This window comes from Pseudophryne corroboree, chromosome 2 (assembly GCF_028390025.1).
Source record: "Pseudophryne corroboree isolate aPseCor3 chromosome 2, aPseCor3.hap2, whole genome shotgun sequence".
Taxonomy (NCBI): Eukaryota; Metazoa; Chordata; class Amphibia; order Anura; family Myobatrachidae; genus Pseudophryne; species Pseudophryne corroboree.
The window spans coordinates 864808556-864825202 of NC_086445.1; the positions used below are offsets into that span (position 1 = coordinate 864808556).

The following is a 16647-nucleotide window of genomic DNA, read 5'->3' on the forward strand; positions in this document are numbered from 1 at the left end:
GAACAGACGGAGGGAATTAAAAGACATAACCAAAGCCCTAAGAGATCATAATGTCCGATACAGATGGGGCTTCCCTTTTGCACTTCAAGTCAGAGCAGATGGTAAACTCCTCTCCGCTAGATCCCCAGATGAGGCCCTTCAACTACTACACCAACTGAACATCTCCGGCCCCCCGTCCACCCCTCAACATTCTCTCCCAGTCAACACCTCCCCTTCTCTCACAGCTCCAGCCTCAGAATGGACCACCGTCGGATCTGCTTCACACACCTCCCCAGATACATGAATTATCATGTATAGATGTCCAGGATAGGACTTGTGACCACACGAGTCCACAACGGACTACAGGGGGTCTTTCCGCACTATGCCAAGATCCCCATATGGTGTAGAGCCTTGGGTTAAGATAATGTCTACCATTTAATGCCTTGTTGATCCTGCTGTGGGGGGACCTGTCCGGGCCCTCGGGGCCGGGGTTCTACGTGGCTGGCCGCGTGGGCTCCGGTCCCGGGAGGCCCGTATGGGCTGAGTTTGGGTTTTTTCTTGTTCTCCTTTTTTACCTCACGCAGGTCTTAATATTATTGTTGTTAATATACGATCAGCATGCCATGTTTACCCCCAGTCCTACTAATGCTGTTTCCCTCCCCCCCCCCTCCCCCCTCCCCTTTAAGCTCCCCTAGCTTATTGTTCGCACTGCGTACACTTAAATATAGTATGATCGCACACGGGACCCGGTCTCCTCTCTGAGCAGCTGGGTTCACCCACCCCCCATTCGACCTTTAGGGTCGACGTCGGACGACCTAGACCTGCGGGTCTGTCTCTCCCTTGGGTCCGACTGACGAGAATGGATTCCCTCCGCCCTTTAACCATTGTTGCTAATATATGCTTGTTCTTCATCTGTTCTCCTACCCTCTCTCTTCTCTTCTTTCTGATCCTCATTCCTTTTCTTTCCCCCCTATCTTTCGGAACTCCGCTGGCGCGCTCCCACATGAAAAGTGCTCTGCTCTCAAATCATGGTCCTTAGGATAATCACATTGAACACGAAAGGTCTAAATAGCCCACGTAAACGCTCTCTTTTGTTTCAATCCCTTAAGCAACTTAAAGGCGATATCGTTTTTCTACAGGAGACCCACTTCTCAGGTAAATCACACCCAGCACTTAAGTCCAAACACTTCCCGCACACTTTCCATGCTTGCGACCCCATACACAAGAAGAAAGGGGTCTCTGTACTCTTTGCTAATCATTTAGATTTCATCCCCTCTGAAATACTGAGCGACCCTGAAGGCAGATACTTGTTGCTGGTAGGGTTGTTAAACGGGACTCCCTATACATTCCTAAATGTTTATGCTCCAAACCAGATCCAGGCTCCCTTTTTCCACTCCTTAAATAGCCTCTTAGCCCTACACAGACGCGGTAATGTGGTACTAGGGGGGGATTTTAACGTGACTTTAGACAGCGCTCTGGACAGATCTAAACCTCTGCCCAGATCCATGCGCCCCTCACACACGCGCAATGCAACTGCTTTGAACCTCCTGCTGTCACAGCACCTTCTCTTTGATGCATGGAGAGTAAAAGAGCCGACTGCCAAAGACTACACTTACTATTCCCCCATATACGATGTTTACACGAGATTAGACATGATTTTCCTGAGTTCGGAGCCTGCGCAAAGTATCATTGACACCTCCATTCACCCCAACACGTGGTCAGACCACGGTCCGGTCACCGTAGATGTCGCGGGCCCACACCCACCCGCTTGCCACCCTGTGTGGAGATTGAACGATAGACTCCTTCTTAATCCCCAAACGAAAGCCCACATAGCCGCCGAAATCTCCCACTACTTTGAGACAAACACATCCCCATCTGTTCCCCCTATGTTACTTTGGGACGCTCACAAAGCGGTCATACGCGGATACCTGATCAGTGCCTCCTCTTATAACAAGAAGGCCAGATCCAAACGCATCCGGGAACTCACGGACATGCTTGGCTCCCTCTCACTGAAACACAAAAAAACAGGGTCCGAAATGGATCTTTCCGCCCTATCTGCGGTCAGAGGTGAGTTAAACATGCTCCTGACGACGAAGGTGGAGACCAGCTTGAAATGGCTCAACCAATCCTTCTACGAAAAAGGAGATAAAGCTGATCGGCTGCTAGCCTCTAGGCTCCGGGCTAAACTTACAAGGAATAACGTTATGTCTATCCAGCATCCCTCTGGTGTGAAGACTAGGGACCCCAAACGCATCACTGAAACTTTCTCTCGCTTCTACGAGAAACTATACAACGCCCATAAGACCACTCAGACGAAACCAGACTTTATTGGGGCTATTCGTACCTTCCTATCCCAATGCCATCTCCCTCGTTTAAGCACATCGGTTTCAGCCGAATTGAACTCGGAGATATCCGAAGAAGAAATTGCCACTGTTGTCAAATCCCTAAAACTTAGCAAAGCTCCTGGCCCAGACGGCTTTACGGCCGCATATTACAAGACCTTTCTCCCCCAACTTACACCTCACCTCTCAGCCCTTTTCAATGCTGTCTTGCAGGGAGCTTCTTTCTCCAAAGCAGCACTGGAGGCCAAGATAATAGTCATTCCTAAGGAGGGTAAGGACACATCTATTTGCGCTAACTATAGGCCTATATCATTACTTAACTCAGATATCAAGATCTATGCCAAAATATTAGCTCTCCGTCTAAATAGAGTCTTACCCCACCTTATCCATAACGACCAGGTAGGATTTATCCCCGGCCGCCAAGCACGAGACAACACGAGACAAATTATTAGCCTGACCCACTATATCAACCTTACACACACTCCTGCTCTCTTGCTTTCTCTGGACGCGGAGAAAGCATTTGACAGAATAGGATGGCCCTTTATGTTTGAAACTCTTGCACATCTGGGCTTTCAGGGGGAATTCCTTACAGGGATACAAGCCTTATATTCGACCCCTTCCGCTAGGGTATCTATAAACGGAGTACAATCTGACCCTTTGGACATCTCCAACGGTACCAGACAGGGCTGCCCACTCTCACCCCTGATCTTTGCCTTAGTGATAGAACCATTAGCTGCCCGAATCCGAGCCTCGCCCGATATCGGGGGGATAGGAGTAGGGGACTCTGTTTACAAGATCTCCTTGTTCGCAGACGACGTCCTCCTATCACTTTCCTCACCTCACACCTCTCTGCCGAACCTTTTTACTCTCCTATCTGAATACGGAAAGATATCGGGCTACAAAGTCAACTGGTCCAAGACGGAAGCTCTCCCCTTCCACATCTCCCCTCCCCAAATAGCCAACATGCAAAACAACTTCAAATTCACCTGGTGCACCTCTAAAATTCGATATCTGGGGGTCTATATTACGAGCCGATACGGAGACTTGTTTAAGGAAAATTTCTCGCCTTTGCTTAAAAATCTTAAGGCCGATCTCCATAAATGGCAATCATTAATCATATCTTGGTTAGGCCGTATCATAGCTCTGAAAATGAATATTGTCCCCCGCCTCCTCTATCTATTTCAAACGTTACCAGTGAAAGTACCGGACTCGGTACTGGCACAAATTCATACGTGGTTACTACGTTTTGTGTGGAGAAATAAAACTCCTAGGATAGGGTTCTCTACCCTCTGCAGACCAGTACAAGAAGGGGGGAGAGGATTCCCAGATATCCGTCTTTACTATCTGGCTACCCATCTCAGCCAAGCGGTTGCATGGTTCGCCCCTACACAGTCCATACGTTGGCTCCAGTTAGAGAGGACACTTAGCCACACTCCTCTATCGTCTCTACTCTTATCCCCTCCTAAATCTAGACCCCCCCATTTGCAACTCCACCCGGTTCTGGAATTCACTTGTCAGATCTGGGACTATTGTACACGCCATTTCCACATGCTGTCAGCCCCTTCGGCGCTTACTCCATTATGGGGCAACCCTTCGTTCGTCCCAGGCCATTCCATGACCCGCTCGCACTCATGGTCGACACATAACATCCGCTTTGTTCTAGATGTGTTGTCCGAGGGGACTTGTACACCCTTACCGGAAATCGCGTCAAAATATGACTTCCCGGATGCGAATCCTTTTACCTATCTCCAGGTGAGACACTTTGTCTCGTCCTTAACAAGCACATCCCCATTCCAACCTCTCTCCACCCTGGAGTCCTATTGTTATTACAAACCGCTCGCGCGTGGAATCATCTCCCAACTGTATTCCCTCCTCCAGGTAGGGGATAAGGAGACGACCCCGGCTTTTATACTCAAGTGGGAACAGGACCTTGGCCCGATACCAGATGACTATGATTGGTCAGATGTCTTTGCGGCTGCCGCAAAATCCTCGATTTCAACCCTAGTTAAGGAAAACGCATATAAAATCTTATATCGGTGGTATCTAGTCCCCTCCAGACTACACAAAATGTTTCCCTCCTCTCAGCCATTGTGCTGGAGAGGATGCGGCGGACACGGCTCTTTCCTCCATATATGGTGGACGTGCCCTAAAATCGAGCTATTCTGGGATTCAGTCGCCCACCTGTTGAGTACAGTGCTCCAGACCCGGATATACAAAGATCCTTGGTCCTTCCTGCTAGGCCTCCCCACTGCCAATGCACCTCCGAACTCCGGTAAATTACTGACACAGATCTTGAACGCGGCTAGATGCGCAATTGCCCTAAATTGGAAAAAGAGGGAGTCCCCCCCTATACAACAGATCATCAACAAAGTATGGTACTTCGCAAGCATGGAAAAAATCACTGCATACCTCCATAACAGATCTTTTCAGTTTCTTCAAATATGGGAACTTTGGTTTGACTCACAGGCTCCCGCACACGGAGCTCGACCCCCCAGGAGCTCGACGGCCCTACTATTATGATCCCTGTACTCTCCTAGCCTGACAAGTAGCTCAGAGGATTTCCCCAACATGTCCTTTCCGTGTTCCCCGAGTAGCACTTTCCATTTAGTGATAGCGCCATGCACGTACCAGCGCAAAACGGGGGCGTACCAGCGGCATTTCCCTAACCCTGTCACCTCTCCTCCTACTCTATTCCCTCCCCATCTCCCCTGTCTCTTTTTCTCGCCTCTCAGGTTCTATCTCTCTAGTCTCTACCCTCCTACAGTCATAATTACGAACCTGTGTGTCGGTCCCCACCCATTTGAATAGTCTCTGTACACCCTGAGACATAACTCTTTGCTGTATCTTTGCATTGTGGGAACCACATGTTCCTTATTATAAGGTTATATTTCTGTTATCGGTAATGTAATATTAGACAGAACAGCCCACCCCAAGAAAGGGGGGAGGCTGCAGTAATGTTTGTAACATGTAAAGTTTATACCCTGAAAATTAAAATAAACAACTTAAAAAAAAAAAAAATACAAGAGACAAATGTTACAGGTTGCTATGTTGAAATACAAATAAATTTGTCAAAACCAAAAAAAAAAAAAAAAAAATGTAGTGCTCTGATTTCAACAGATTGACCACCCGTGAATCCTTGTTAAGCGAATTAAGGGCTCCATCCACAAGTCCCACATGCCTAGCGGAATCGCTCCGTGTTAGCTCCTCCTTCAATGTCTCCAGCTTCTTCTGCAAAAGCCTGATGAAGGGAATGACCTGACTCAGGCTGGCAGTGTCTGAACTGACTTCACGTGTGGCAAGTTCAAAGGGCAGCAGATCCTTGCACAACGTTGAAATCATTCTCCACTGCGCTTGAGACAGGTGCATTCCACCTCCTATATCGTGCTGAATTGTATAGGCTTGAATGGCCTTTTGCTGCTCCTCCAACCTCTGAAGCATATATAGGGTTGAATTCCACCTCGTTACCACTTCTTGCTTCAGATGATGGCAGGGCAGGTTCAGGCGTTTTTGGTGTTGCTCCAGTCTTCTGTACGTGGTGCCTGTACGCCGAAAGTGTCCCGCAATTCTTCTGGCCACCGACAGCATCTCTTGCACGCCCCTGTCGTTTTTTAAAAAATTCTGCACCACCAAATTCAAGGTATGTGCAAAACATGGGACGTGCTGGAATTTGCCCAGATTTAGTGCACACACAATATTGCTGGCGTTGTCCGATGCCACAAATTCACAGGAGAGTCCAATTGGGGTAAGCCATTCCGCGATGATCTTCCTCAGTTGCCGTAAGAGGTTTTCAGCTGTGTGCGTATTCTGGAAACCGGTGATACAAAGCGTAGCCTGCCTAGGAAAGAGTTGGCGTTTGCGAGATGCTGCTACTGGTGCCGCCGCTGCTGTTCTTGCGGCGGGAGTCCATACATCTACCCAGTGGGCTGTCACAGTCATATAGTCCTGACCCTGCCCTGCTCCACTTGTCCACATGTCCGTGGTTAAGTGGACATTGGGTACAGCTGCATTTTTTAGGACACTGGTGACTCTTTTTCTGAGGTCTGTGTACATTTTCGGTATCGCCTGCCTAGAGAAATGGAACCTAGATGGTATTTGGTACCGGGGACACAGTACCTCCAACAAGTCTCTAGTTGGCTCTGCAGTAATGATGGATACCGGAACCACGTTTCTCACCACCCAGGATGCCAAGGCCTCAGTTATCCGCTTTGCAGCAGGATGACTGCTGTGATATTTCATCTTCCTCGCAAAGGACTGTTGGACAGTCAATTGCTTGGTGGAAGTAGTAAAAGTGGTCTTACGATTTCCCCTCTGGGATGACCATCGACTCCCAGCAGCAACAACAGCAGCGCCAGCAGCAGTAGGCGTTACACGCAAGGATGCATCGGAGGAATCCCAGGCAGGAGAGGAATCGTCAGAATTGCCAGTGACATGGCCTGCAGGACTATTGGCATTCCTGGGGAAGGAGGAAATTGACACTGAGGGAGTTGGTGGGGTGGTTTGCGTGAGCTTGGTTACAAGAGGAAGGGATTTACTGGTCAGTGGACTGCTTCCGCCCAAAGTTTTTGAACTTGTCACTGACTTATTATGAATGCGCTGCAGGTGACGTATAAGGGAGGATGTTCCGAGGTGGTTAACGTCCTTACCCCTACTTATTACAGCTTGACAAAGGCAACACACGGCTTGACAAATGTTGTCCGCATTTCTGTTGAAATACTTCCACACCGAAGAGCTTATTTTTTTGGTATTTTCACCAGGCATGTCAACGGCCATATTCCTCCCACGGACAACAGGTGTCTCCCCGGGTGCCTGACTTAAACAAACCACCTCACCATCAGAATCCTCCTTGTCAATTTCCTCCCCAGCGCCAGCAACACCCATATCCTCCTCATCCTGGTGTACTTCAACACTGACATCTTCAATCTGACTATCAGGAACTGGACTGCGGGTGCTACTTCCAGCACTTGCAGGGGGCGTGCAAATGGTGGAAGGCGCATGCTCTTCACGTCCAGTGTTGGGAAGGTCAGGCATCGCAACCGACACAATTGGACTCTCCTTGTGGATTTGGGATTTCGAAGAACGCACAGTTCTTTGCGGTGCTTTTGCCAGCTTGAGTCTTTTCATTTTTCTAGCGAGAGGCTGAGTGCTTCCATCCTCATGTGAAGCTGAACCACTAGCCATGAACATAGGCCAGGGCCTCAGCCGTTCCTTGCCACTCCGTGTGGTAAATGGCATATTGGCAAGTTTATGCTTCTCCTCCGACAATTTTATTTTAGATTTTGGAGTCCTTTTTTTACTGATATTTGGTGTTTTGGATTTTACATGCTCTGTACTATGACATTGGGCATCGGCCTTGGCAGACGACGTTGCTGGCATTTCATCGTCTCGGCCATGACTAGTGGCAGCAGCTTCAGCACGAGGTGGAAGTGGATCTTGATCTTTCCCTAATTTTGGAACCTCAACATTTTTTGTTCTCCATATTTTAATAGGCACAACTAAAAGGCACCTCAGGTAAACAATGGAGATGGATGGATACTAGTATACTTATGGATGGACGAGCGACTGCCGACACAGAGGTAGCTACAGCCGTGGACTACCGTACTGCGTCTGCTGCTAATATAGACTGGATGATAATGAGATGAAATCAATATATATTATATCACACTAGTACTGCAGCCGGACAGGTAGATATATTTATTATGTAATGACTGATGACGGACCTGCTGGACACTGTCAGCTCAGCAGCACCGCAGACTGCTACAGTAAGCTACTATAGTAGTATGTATAAAGAAGAAGAAAAAAAAAAAAAAACACGGGTAGGTGGTATACAATTATGGATGGACGAGTGACTGCCGACACAGAGGTAGCTACAGCCGTGGACTACCGTACTGTGTCTGCTGCTAATATAGACTGGATGATAATGAGATGAAATCAATATATATTATATCACACTAGTACTGCAGCCGGACAGGTAGATATATTTATTATGTAATGACTGATGACGGACCTGCTGGACACAGTCAGCTCAGCAGCACCGCAGACTGCTACAGTAAGCTACTATAGTAGTATGTATAAAGAAGAAAGAAAAAAAAAAAAAAACACGGGTAGGTGGTATACAATATTATATATATATTATATACAATTATATATATATATATATATATATATTAAACTGGTGGTGACTGGTGGTCAGGTCACTGGTCACACTATCAGCAACTTGCAAGTAGTACTCCTAAGCAGACAATCACAATATATATTATACTGGTGGTCAGTGTGGTCACAATGGCAGTGTGGCACTCTGGCAGCAAAAGTGTGCACTGTACGTTATATGTACTCCTGAGTCCTGCTCTCAGACTCTAACTGCTCCCCACTGTCAGTGTCTCCCCCACAAGTCAGATAATATACAGTCACACTATCTATCACTTCAGCAAGTAACTAGTACTCCTCCTAATGCTCCCCAAAATTACTACTGTGTCTCTCTCTACTGTCTCACTCTCTTCTCTATAAACGGAGAGGACGCCAGCCACGTCCTCTCCCTATGAATCTCAATGCACGTGTGAAAATGGCGGCGACGCGCGGCTCCTTATATAGAATCCGAGTCTCGCGATAGAATCCGAGCCTCGCGAGAATCCGACAGCGGGATGATGACGTTCGGGCGCGCTCGGGTTAACCGAGCAAGGCGGGAAGATCCGAGTCGCTCGGACCCGTGTAAAAAAACATGAAGTTCGGGCGCGTTCGGATTCCGAGGAACCGAACCCGCTCATCCCTAGCGCTAGCACCTATTAATGTATTTTTCACATAGAATAGATATGTTCAGCCAACTAGTCTAACTGTGAGGCTTAGAGCTCGAGGTGCATGACACTTTTTGAGGACATTGGGAATTCTACCCATTAGGGCATATTTTAAGAAACAAGATTATATGAAAAATAAACCCATAAAGTCCCACAGATTTAATATTGATTGATATATTTACTGGAGATCACACTGTACCCAAGATCGGATGTTACATTACGTTATATTAATACATTGGGCACAGATTTTTTGCTCTCCTTTTATTTCGTGAATTTTTTCAGAAAAAATATTTCATGGAGTCTTTTCACATATAGCGATTTTTTTAATACACATTTTCATTCTTTTTGACACTTCTACACTTTCCCTTTTAAATTAATTTTTCGCTTTTTACGCATATCTTTTACTTGGAATACTAATAAAAGTTATATTTTAGCTACTATGTATCTTTTGTGCACCACATTTTGGACATTTTCCTCTCTTCTCTGAATCATGTGTTTATGAAAAGAAACTCAGGGGGTCATTCCGAGTTGATCACTAGCTGAAAATATTTGCTGTGGTGCGATTAAGGAAAAAAACGGCACTTCTGCGCATGCGGCGCAGTGCACACGCGCGACGTACTTTCACAACGGCCGATGTATTTTTACACAAGGTCTAGCGAAGCTTTTCAGTCGCACTGCTGACCGCAGAGTGATTGACATGAAGTGGGCGTTTCTGGGTGGCAACTGACCGTTTTCAGGGAGTGTTCGAAAAAACGCAGGCGTGCCAGGAAAAACACAGGCGTGGCTGGCCGAATGCAGGGCGTGTTTGTGACGTCAAATCCGGAACTGAATGGGCTGAAGTGATCGCAAGCGCTGAGTAGGTCTGAAGCTACTCAGAAACTGAACAATTTTTTATTGTAGCCGTTCTGAGATGCAATCGTTCGCATTTCTGCGAAGCTAAGCTAAGATACACTCCCAGAGGGCGGCGGATTAGCATTTGCACGGCTGCTAAAAACTGCTAGCGAGCGATCAACTCGGAATGACCCCCTCAGTACCCAAACCAGCGTCTCAGTCCCCTGCCATTTGTCCGCAAAAACATACTTTGGCCCATATCCTGCAGTCTGACTCTGATGATGAAGGGTCAGACATGGAGGAGGGGGAGGTGGACTCAGAGGTGGGGGAGGGTACTGTGTCGCAGGGAATAGAGGCTCTCATAGATTCTATCAGAGAAGTCCAAAATATCCCTGATAAGGTGACAGAAGAACTAAATACCCTGTTTTAAAGGAACTAAATACCCTGTTGGGTGCAGCCTCCCTGAAAGACACGACTGATCGTAGAATTGAGACCACACTCAAATCCTTGTATACAGCTGCTGGGGTGGCCCAGAGACCCACTATAGCATGTGGGTGGATTACTAAAGCCATTGTCAAATGGTCGGGTAACCTAACTGAGGGGTTAGATACCATGCCTACAGGGGAGATTATTTTACTCCTGCACCATATATAAAACTCTGCAAACTTTATGGTGGTGGCCATAAAAGAAATAGGCTTGCTTAATGCATGCACCACTGCTATGGCAGTGTCAGCATGCAGGGGCTTATGGCTACGCCAGTGGACTGCTGATGCGGAATCCAGGAAAGGCGTGGAAGGGCTACCCTTCACAGGAGAGGCCTTATGTGGAGATGAACTAGACAAATGGATCTCCAAAGCTACTGCAGGTAAGTCCAAATATCTTCCTTCTGTAGCTTCCCCAGCTAGGAAGGCTTACTCAGGTTCCAATTTACAGTCCTTTCGGATGGCCAAGTTTAGGGGCAAAACCAGAGGTTCTTCTACAGCCACGAGAGGCGCTAGAGGTAAACCACGCAAACCAGCAACTACCTGTTCTCAGGAACAGAGCTCAAGCTCTGCTTCCTCACAGCCTTCAGCATGACGGTGAACCACGGTTCCTGGAAGACTGGCGAGTGGGAGCCCGGCTAAAATTCTTCAGTCACATCTGGACAAGTTCATGCCAGGATCCGTGGGTCATAAATCTTATTTCCCTGGGCTACAGACTGGAGTTCCAGGAGCTACCACCTCACAGATTCTACAAATCAGGCCTACCAGTTTTGCAAAAGGCAAGTATAACTTTACAGGAAACCATTCAAAAACTGGTACAGACTCAGGTCATTGTTCCAGTTCCATCTCATCTGTGAAACAAGGGGTATTATTCCAACTTGTTTGTAGTTCCGAAACCAGACATTTCGGTAATACCGATTTTGAACCTCAAGTCGTTGAACCCGTACTTACGAGTGTTCAAATTCAAGATGGAGTCTCTAAGAGCCGTGATAAAGGCATCGTCCAGGGAGCAAGTTGTTGGACAGCATTGGCCTCTCGACCAGACTACTCCTGGATCATGGGTGGATTCTGAATCTTACCAAAAACTCACCTGGAACCGACGCAGAGGCTTCCTTTCCTGGGAATGATACTCGACAGAGAGTCTCAGAGAGTGTTCCTTCCCTGGGAGAAAACTATGGTAATCCAGTCGATGGTTTGGACTGTCCTGAAGCCAACCCGGATCTCTGTGCATCTGTGCACTTGCCTTCTGAGGAAAATGGTGGCCTCTTATGAGGCACTTCAGTACGGAGGATTTCATGCGAGGCCTTTCCAGCTGGATCTGTTGGATAAATGGTCCAGATCGCATATTCACATGCACCAGAGGATCCGTCTGTCGCCAAGAGCCAGGATCTCCTTAGTTGGTGGCTACAGACTTCTCACCTCATCGAGGGTTGGAGGTTCGGGATTCAGAATTGGATTCTGCTAACCACAGACGTAAGCCTCAGAGGTTGGGGAGCAGTCACCCAGGGGGTGCAGTTTCAAGGAAGATGGTCAAGTCGGGAAGTCGTCCTTCCAATAAACATATTGGAACTCAGGGCAATCTACAACTCCCTTCTGCATGCCTTATCTCTACTTCAGATTCAAGCCATTCAAGTCCAGTCAAACAATGTAACAGAAGTGACGTACATAAACCAACAGGGCGGAACGAAAAGCTGAGCAGCAATGTCAGAGGTGTCAAGAATTCTCCTCTGAATGGAAAAATACACCGTGGCATTGTTGGCGGTCTTCATTCTGGCAGTAGATAACTGAGAAGCAGACTTCCTCAGCAGACACGACCTGCACCCGGGGGAGTGGAGCCTCTACCCGGAGGTGTTCCGGTGTTGGACACATCGGTGGGGATATCCACAGATCGACATGGTGCTTCTCGACTCAACAGGAAGCTCAAGCGATATTGTTCCAGGTTGAGGGACCCACAAGCAGTGGCGGTAGACGCTCTGACAACTCCGTGGGTCTACCAGCTGGTGTACGTGTTTTCTCCACTTCCTCTCATCCCAAGAATTCTAAAGAGAATAAAAAGGGAAAAGGTTCAAGCAATCCTCATTACTCCGGACTGACCTCGAAGGGCCTGGTATGCGGATCTTCTCAAGATGCTGATCAAAGACCCGTGGCCTCTACCCACTTTGCGAGGATCTTCTGCAACAGGGCCCGTTCGTCAAGGTTATCGCGACTATGATCCAAGTCAGAAAGGGGGTAACGTCTAAACATTACCACCGTATATGGGAGAAGTATGTCTCTTAGTGTGGGAGCAGACAAAATTCTGCGGTGGAATTTCTCCTGGGACGTCTCCTGCTTTTTCTGCAGTCAGGAGTGGATGTGGGCCTACGCCTAGGTTCCATTAAAGTCCAGATTTTGTCTTTGTCTATTTTCTTTCAGAAACAATTGGCTTCTCTCCCTGCTGTCCAGACGTACTTGAAAGGTGCTCTGCACATCCAGCCTCCCTTTGTGCCTTCCACGGCACCTTGGGATCTCAATTGGGTGCTACAGTTCCTCCAATCATACTGATTTGAACCGTTACAGGAGGTTGACGTAAAGTACCTTACGTGGAAGACCATCACACTGTTGGCCTTGGCTTCAGCAAGACGTGTGTCGGAGCTGGGGGTGTTGTCTCACAAGAGCCCCTACTTAATTTTCCATGAGGACAGAGCTTAACTCAGAGCTTGTCAGCAATTTCTTCCTAAGGTGGTGTCCGCGTTTCACATCAACCAACCTATTGTGGTTCCGGCTGTTATGGACACCTCTGCTACTTCAAAGTCTTTGGATGTTGTGAGGGCTTTGAATGTGTATGTAAAGAGAACAGTTTGTCACAGGAAATCCAAATCGCTGTTCGTTCTCTATGATCCCAATAAAATTGGGTGTCCTGCTTCAAAGCAGTCTATTGCACGCTGGATCAGGCTCACTATCCAGCATGCTTATTCCATGGCAGGATTGCTGGTTCCAAGATCTGTACAGGCCCACTCTACTAGGTTGGTGGATTCTTCTTGGGCGACTGCCCGGGGTATCTCGGCTTTACAGCTCTGCCGAGCAGCTACTTGGTCAGGTTCCAACACTTTTGCAAAGTTTTACAAGTTCGATACTTTGGCCTCTGAGGACCTTCAGTTTTGTCAATCAGTTCTGAGGGAACCTCAGCACTCTTCCACCCGGTTTGGGAGCTTTGGTATTTCCCCATGGTACTAAATGGATTCCCAGTATCCCCAAGGACGTAAGGGAAAATAGGATTTTAATTACCTACCGGTAAATCCTTTTCTCGTCCGTAGAGGCTACTGGGCGCCTGCCCGGTGCTTCCTTCTTCCTGCACTGTTACTTAGTTAAGTATTCTGGTTGGTTCAGCTGTTGCTGTTCCTGGTTTCAAGTTTGGTTAGCATGGCTTTCCTCTTGTTTTGTGTGTGCTGGTTCGTAATCTCACCACTTTCCTTATCTATCCTTCTCTCAAAGTATGTCCGTGTCCTTGGGCACAGTTTCCTAGACTGAGTCTGGTAGGAGGGACATAGAGGGAGGAGACAGCACACACTATCAAATTCTTAAAGTGCCCAAGTCTCCTAGTGGACCCGCCTATACCCCATGGTACTAAATGGATTCCCAGTATCGCCTACAGACTACGAGAAAAGGATTTACCGGTAGGTAATTAAAATCCTATTTTTTTCATGTCTACCCTTTGACCCTGTTGACCTTTTTACCCCGTCGACCTTTTGACTGTCTAACATGTGGTGTCTATCTATTGACTGTTTAACAAGACACTGTCTCTTATACCACACCCCTCGGCCTGGAACTTTAGTCCCAGCAGTTCCTCCCTGATGGCGGCCCTGACTAAATACAAAATCCTAAATAAATATTCACATGAACATTTCCAGGGTATTGTGTTTGCTGAATTATCTTGACAAAGGTCTCTCAAAAGACCGAAATGTTGACTTCTACCCTGGAGATGTTCATGTAAGTCAATAAATTCATTCTGAAGCTCAAAAACCTTTGTAAATTTAATTTTGTATATTGGCATGGTGCTCCCAGAGAGTCACACACAATTTAACAGCCCCCAACACCCAGTACTCAGTGACAGCAGCACAGAGTACTGCAGAGCTGTATACTAAAGTGAGGGGAGCTGTGGCTGATGCAATGTAATACTGTCACCTCCTCACCTTGTACCGCCCTAGCTGTTATCCTATCACCGGCTATATGCTGTCCCTCCAGGCCCTCTGTCTCTCACTGTCTCCTGCTCTGTAGTATCTCAGTCTCCATCTCCAGGTTCTCTCACTCTCTATTGTATGGGTCTTTCTCCTGCCTCCCGCTTGGGGCTCTCGGTCTGTCCCGGGATGCTCTGGTGAATGGATGATGTCACTGACAGTCTGTGCTGCTGAGGGGAAGGGCTTCTCCTGTCTATGGGGTCAAGTGGACGAGTCTGGGGACTGCTTATTCCGTGCACTATATCCTGGTTACTCAAAGCAGCACATTCCACCCTCTCCCTATTCTGTCCAACATACAGCTCACTACCAGGACTGCCATCAGAAATTGTTGGGCCCACTCTCTCTGTCCAGGCCCAGGACTCCAGTCCTGGCAGTCCCCCCCTTTTGGCGGCCCTGCTATGAGCATTGATGTAGGAACCCTATTTGTTCATAGGAAAAAGCCTTCTCTTAAGACATGCTAGTAAGACAGAAAGACTTATCTGCAGTAGGCCCTATATTTTACAGTAGGCGCACCTTCACTTAAGCTACTGTGGACCTAAAACTCTGAAGAGGAACTGAAATAATATACAAAGCGAGTTTGCCACTATAATAATATTGTTGGCTAATGTTTGTTGCCCATTATCTCCAACTAAACCCTAACAAAATTGTTATATGGGTTCTTGTGACCTACCATTCTAAGGAGATGTATGAAGCCTTGGAGAGAGAGAAAGTGGAGATGTTGCCTAAAGCAGCCAGTCAGCTCTTACCTGTCATTCATCTAAAAGTCTTTAAAATTATATTATATTTAACCTAATCCAAAATGATTTTAGTTAAAAAAAGAAAAAAATATTTTTTATTTTTATGTTTTTTTAAATAATTTTTCTCAAACATCGGATCATCAGTCGGGAAGATCGGTAACATTGGAATATCGATAACTATGCGACCATCGCAACGTTACTTTTTACACCCCAGACAGCTGCCAGGTACACAGGGCGGTGCTGGGGGCGGCTTGGGGGAAGGGGGGGGGGGGGTTGTTTTACACTTTCCCAGCGGCTGCCATTGTCTGCAGCCACTGGGTGGGGGGTCCTGCCGCGCTGACCGATCAGCAGTGATCGGCAGCATGGCAAACACTGGGGGATGGTGCAGGGAGGCAGAGGGACCTTCCGGTCCCTCTGACAGCAGCAGCAGAGGGAAGTTTCCCTTCCCTGCCGCTGCGAACACTGTTTATCTGACTGGTCACATTCTGTGTGACCAGGTCAGAGAAAGCACTTGCTGGTATGGTCGCATCTGATGCGACCATGCCAGGCAAGTGGTTAACCACTTAACTGACGATTTATCCCTTCAAAACCGTTCATAAAATAGTTTTTTTAATAATGTTTAATATACTATAGTTTAAAAAGTATTTTTTTAAATATTCTATTATGCACATCTGCAGAATGGATCTCCTCTTCAAAAACTGGGGAACAGAGTATGGCGGCGTGGTCGCATTTAATCTGACCATGCCAGTTAAGTGATTAAAGGACTCAAAACTTTTTTTTTCTCTAAAGTGAGAAACACTTAATAATCCGCATTCAGTATATAAGTAAGTAACTAAGTAAGTATGTAAAATAAATGGTAATAACTAACTAACTAACATATCTGTATATATCATATTGCTTGTAGGTTATAACGTCTCAAATGTCGAAGTGGACCTGTACAAGAGTCCAGAGAAGAGAAGCCATGGCTGGTATTTGTCATTAATGGCTCCAAATGAGAAAGGACCAAACTATGCTTGGCTGGACCCGTCAAGGTTGTACTGCCACCAGCAAGTAGGTTTTGAATAACTATGAATAGATGCTGTACGCATTCCTGGAATTTGTATTTATCCTTGTAATGTTATATTTTGTGCTGTGCAGGTAAAAACTGGTTCATTTTCATAACAAGCAAAGAGATAGAAGTTACTAAATCATAGATGGTCTCCTGTCCATGTGGGTTGTTAAATGTATTACTTTTGCTACTTCCGGTAGATGTGTCAATTAAGCAAAGTTTTTAT

At 46.9% G+C, this 16647-nt stretch overlaps 1 protein-coding gene across 3 annotated transcripts in view; it reads left to right on the forward strand.

Annotated features, from left to right (window-relative positions):
- The window catches only part of LOC135049903 (adenine phosphoribosyltransferase-like), a 184236-nt gene that overhangs the window by 97954 nt on the left and 69635 nt on the right, over positions 1-16647 (forward strand). For all 3 annotated transcript variants that reach the window (XM_063955887.1, XM_063955888.1, XM_063955886.1), the window contains one exon: positions 16278-16423. In XM_063955887.1, the coding sequence (XP_063811957.1) occupies positions 16278-16423 (146 nt within the window). The remainder of the gene's footprint in view (positions 1-16277; positions 16424-16647) is intronic.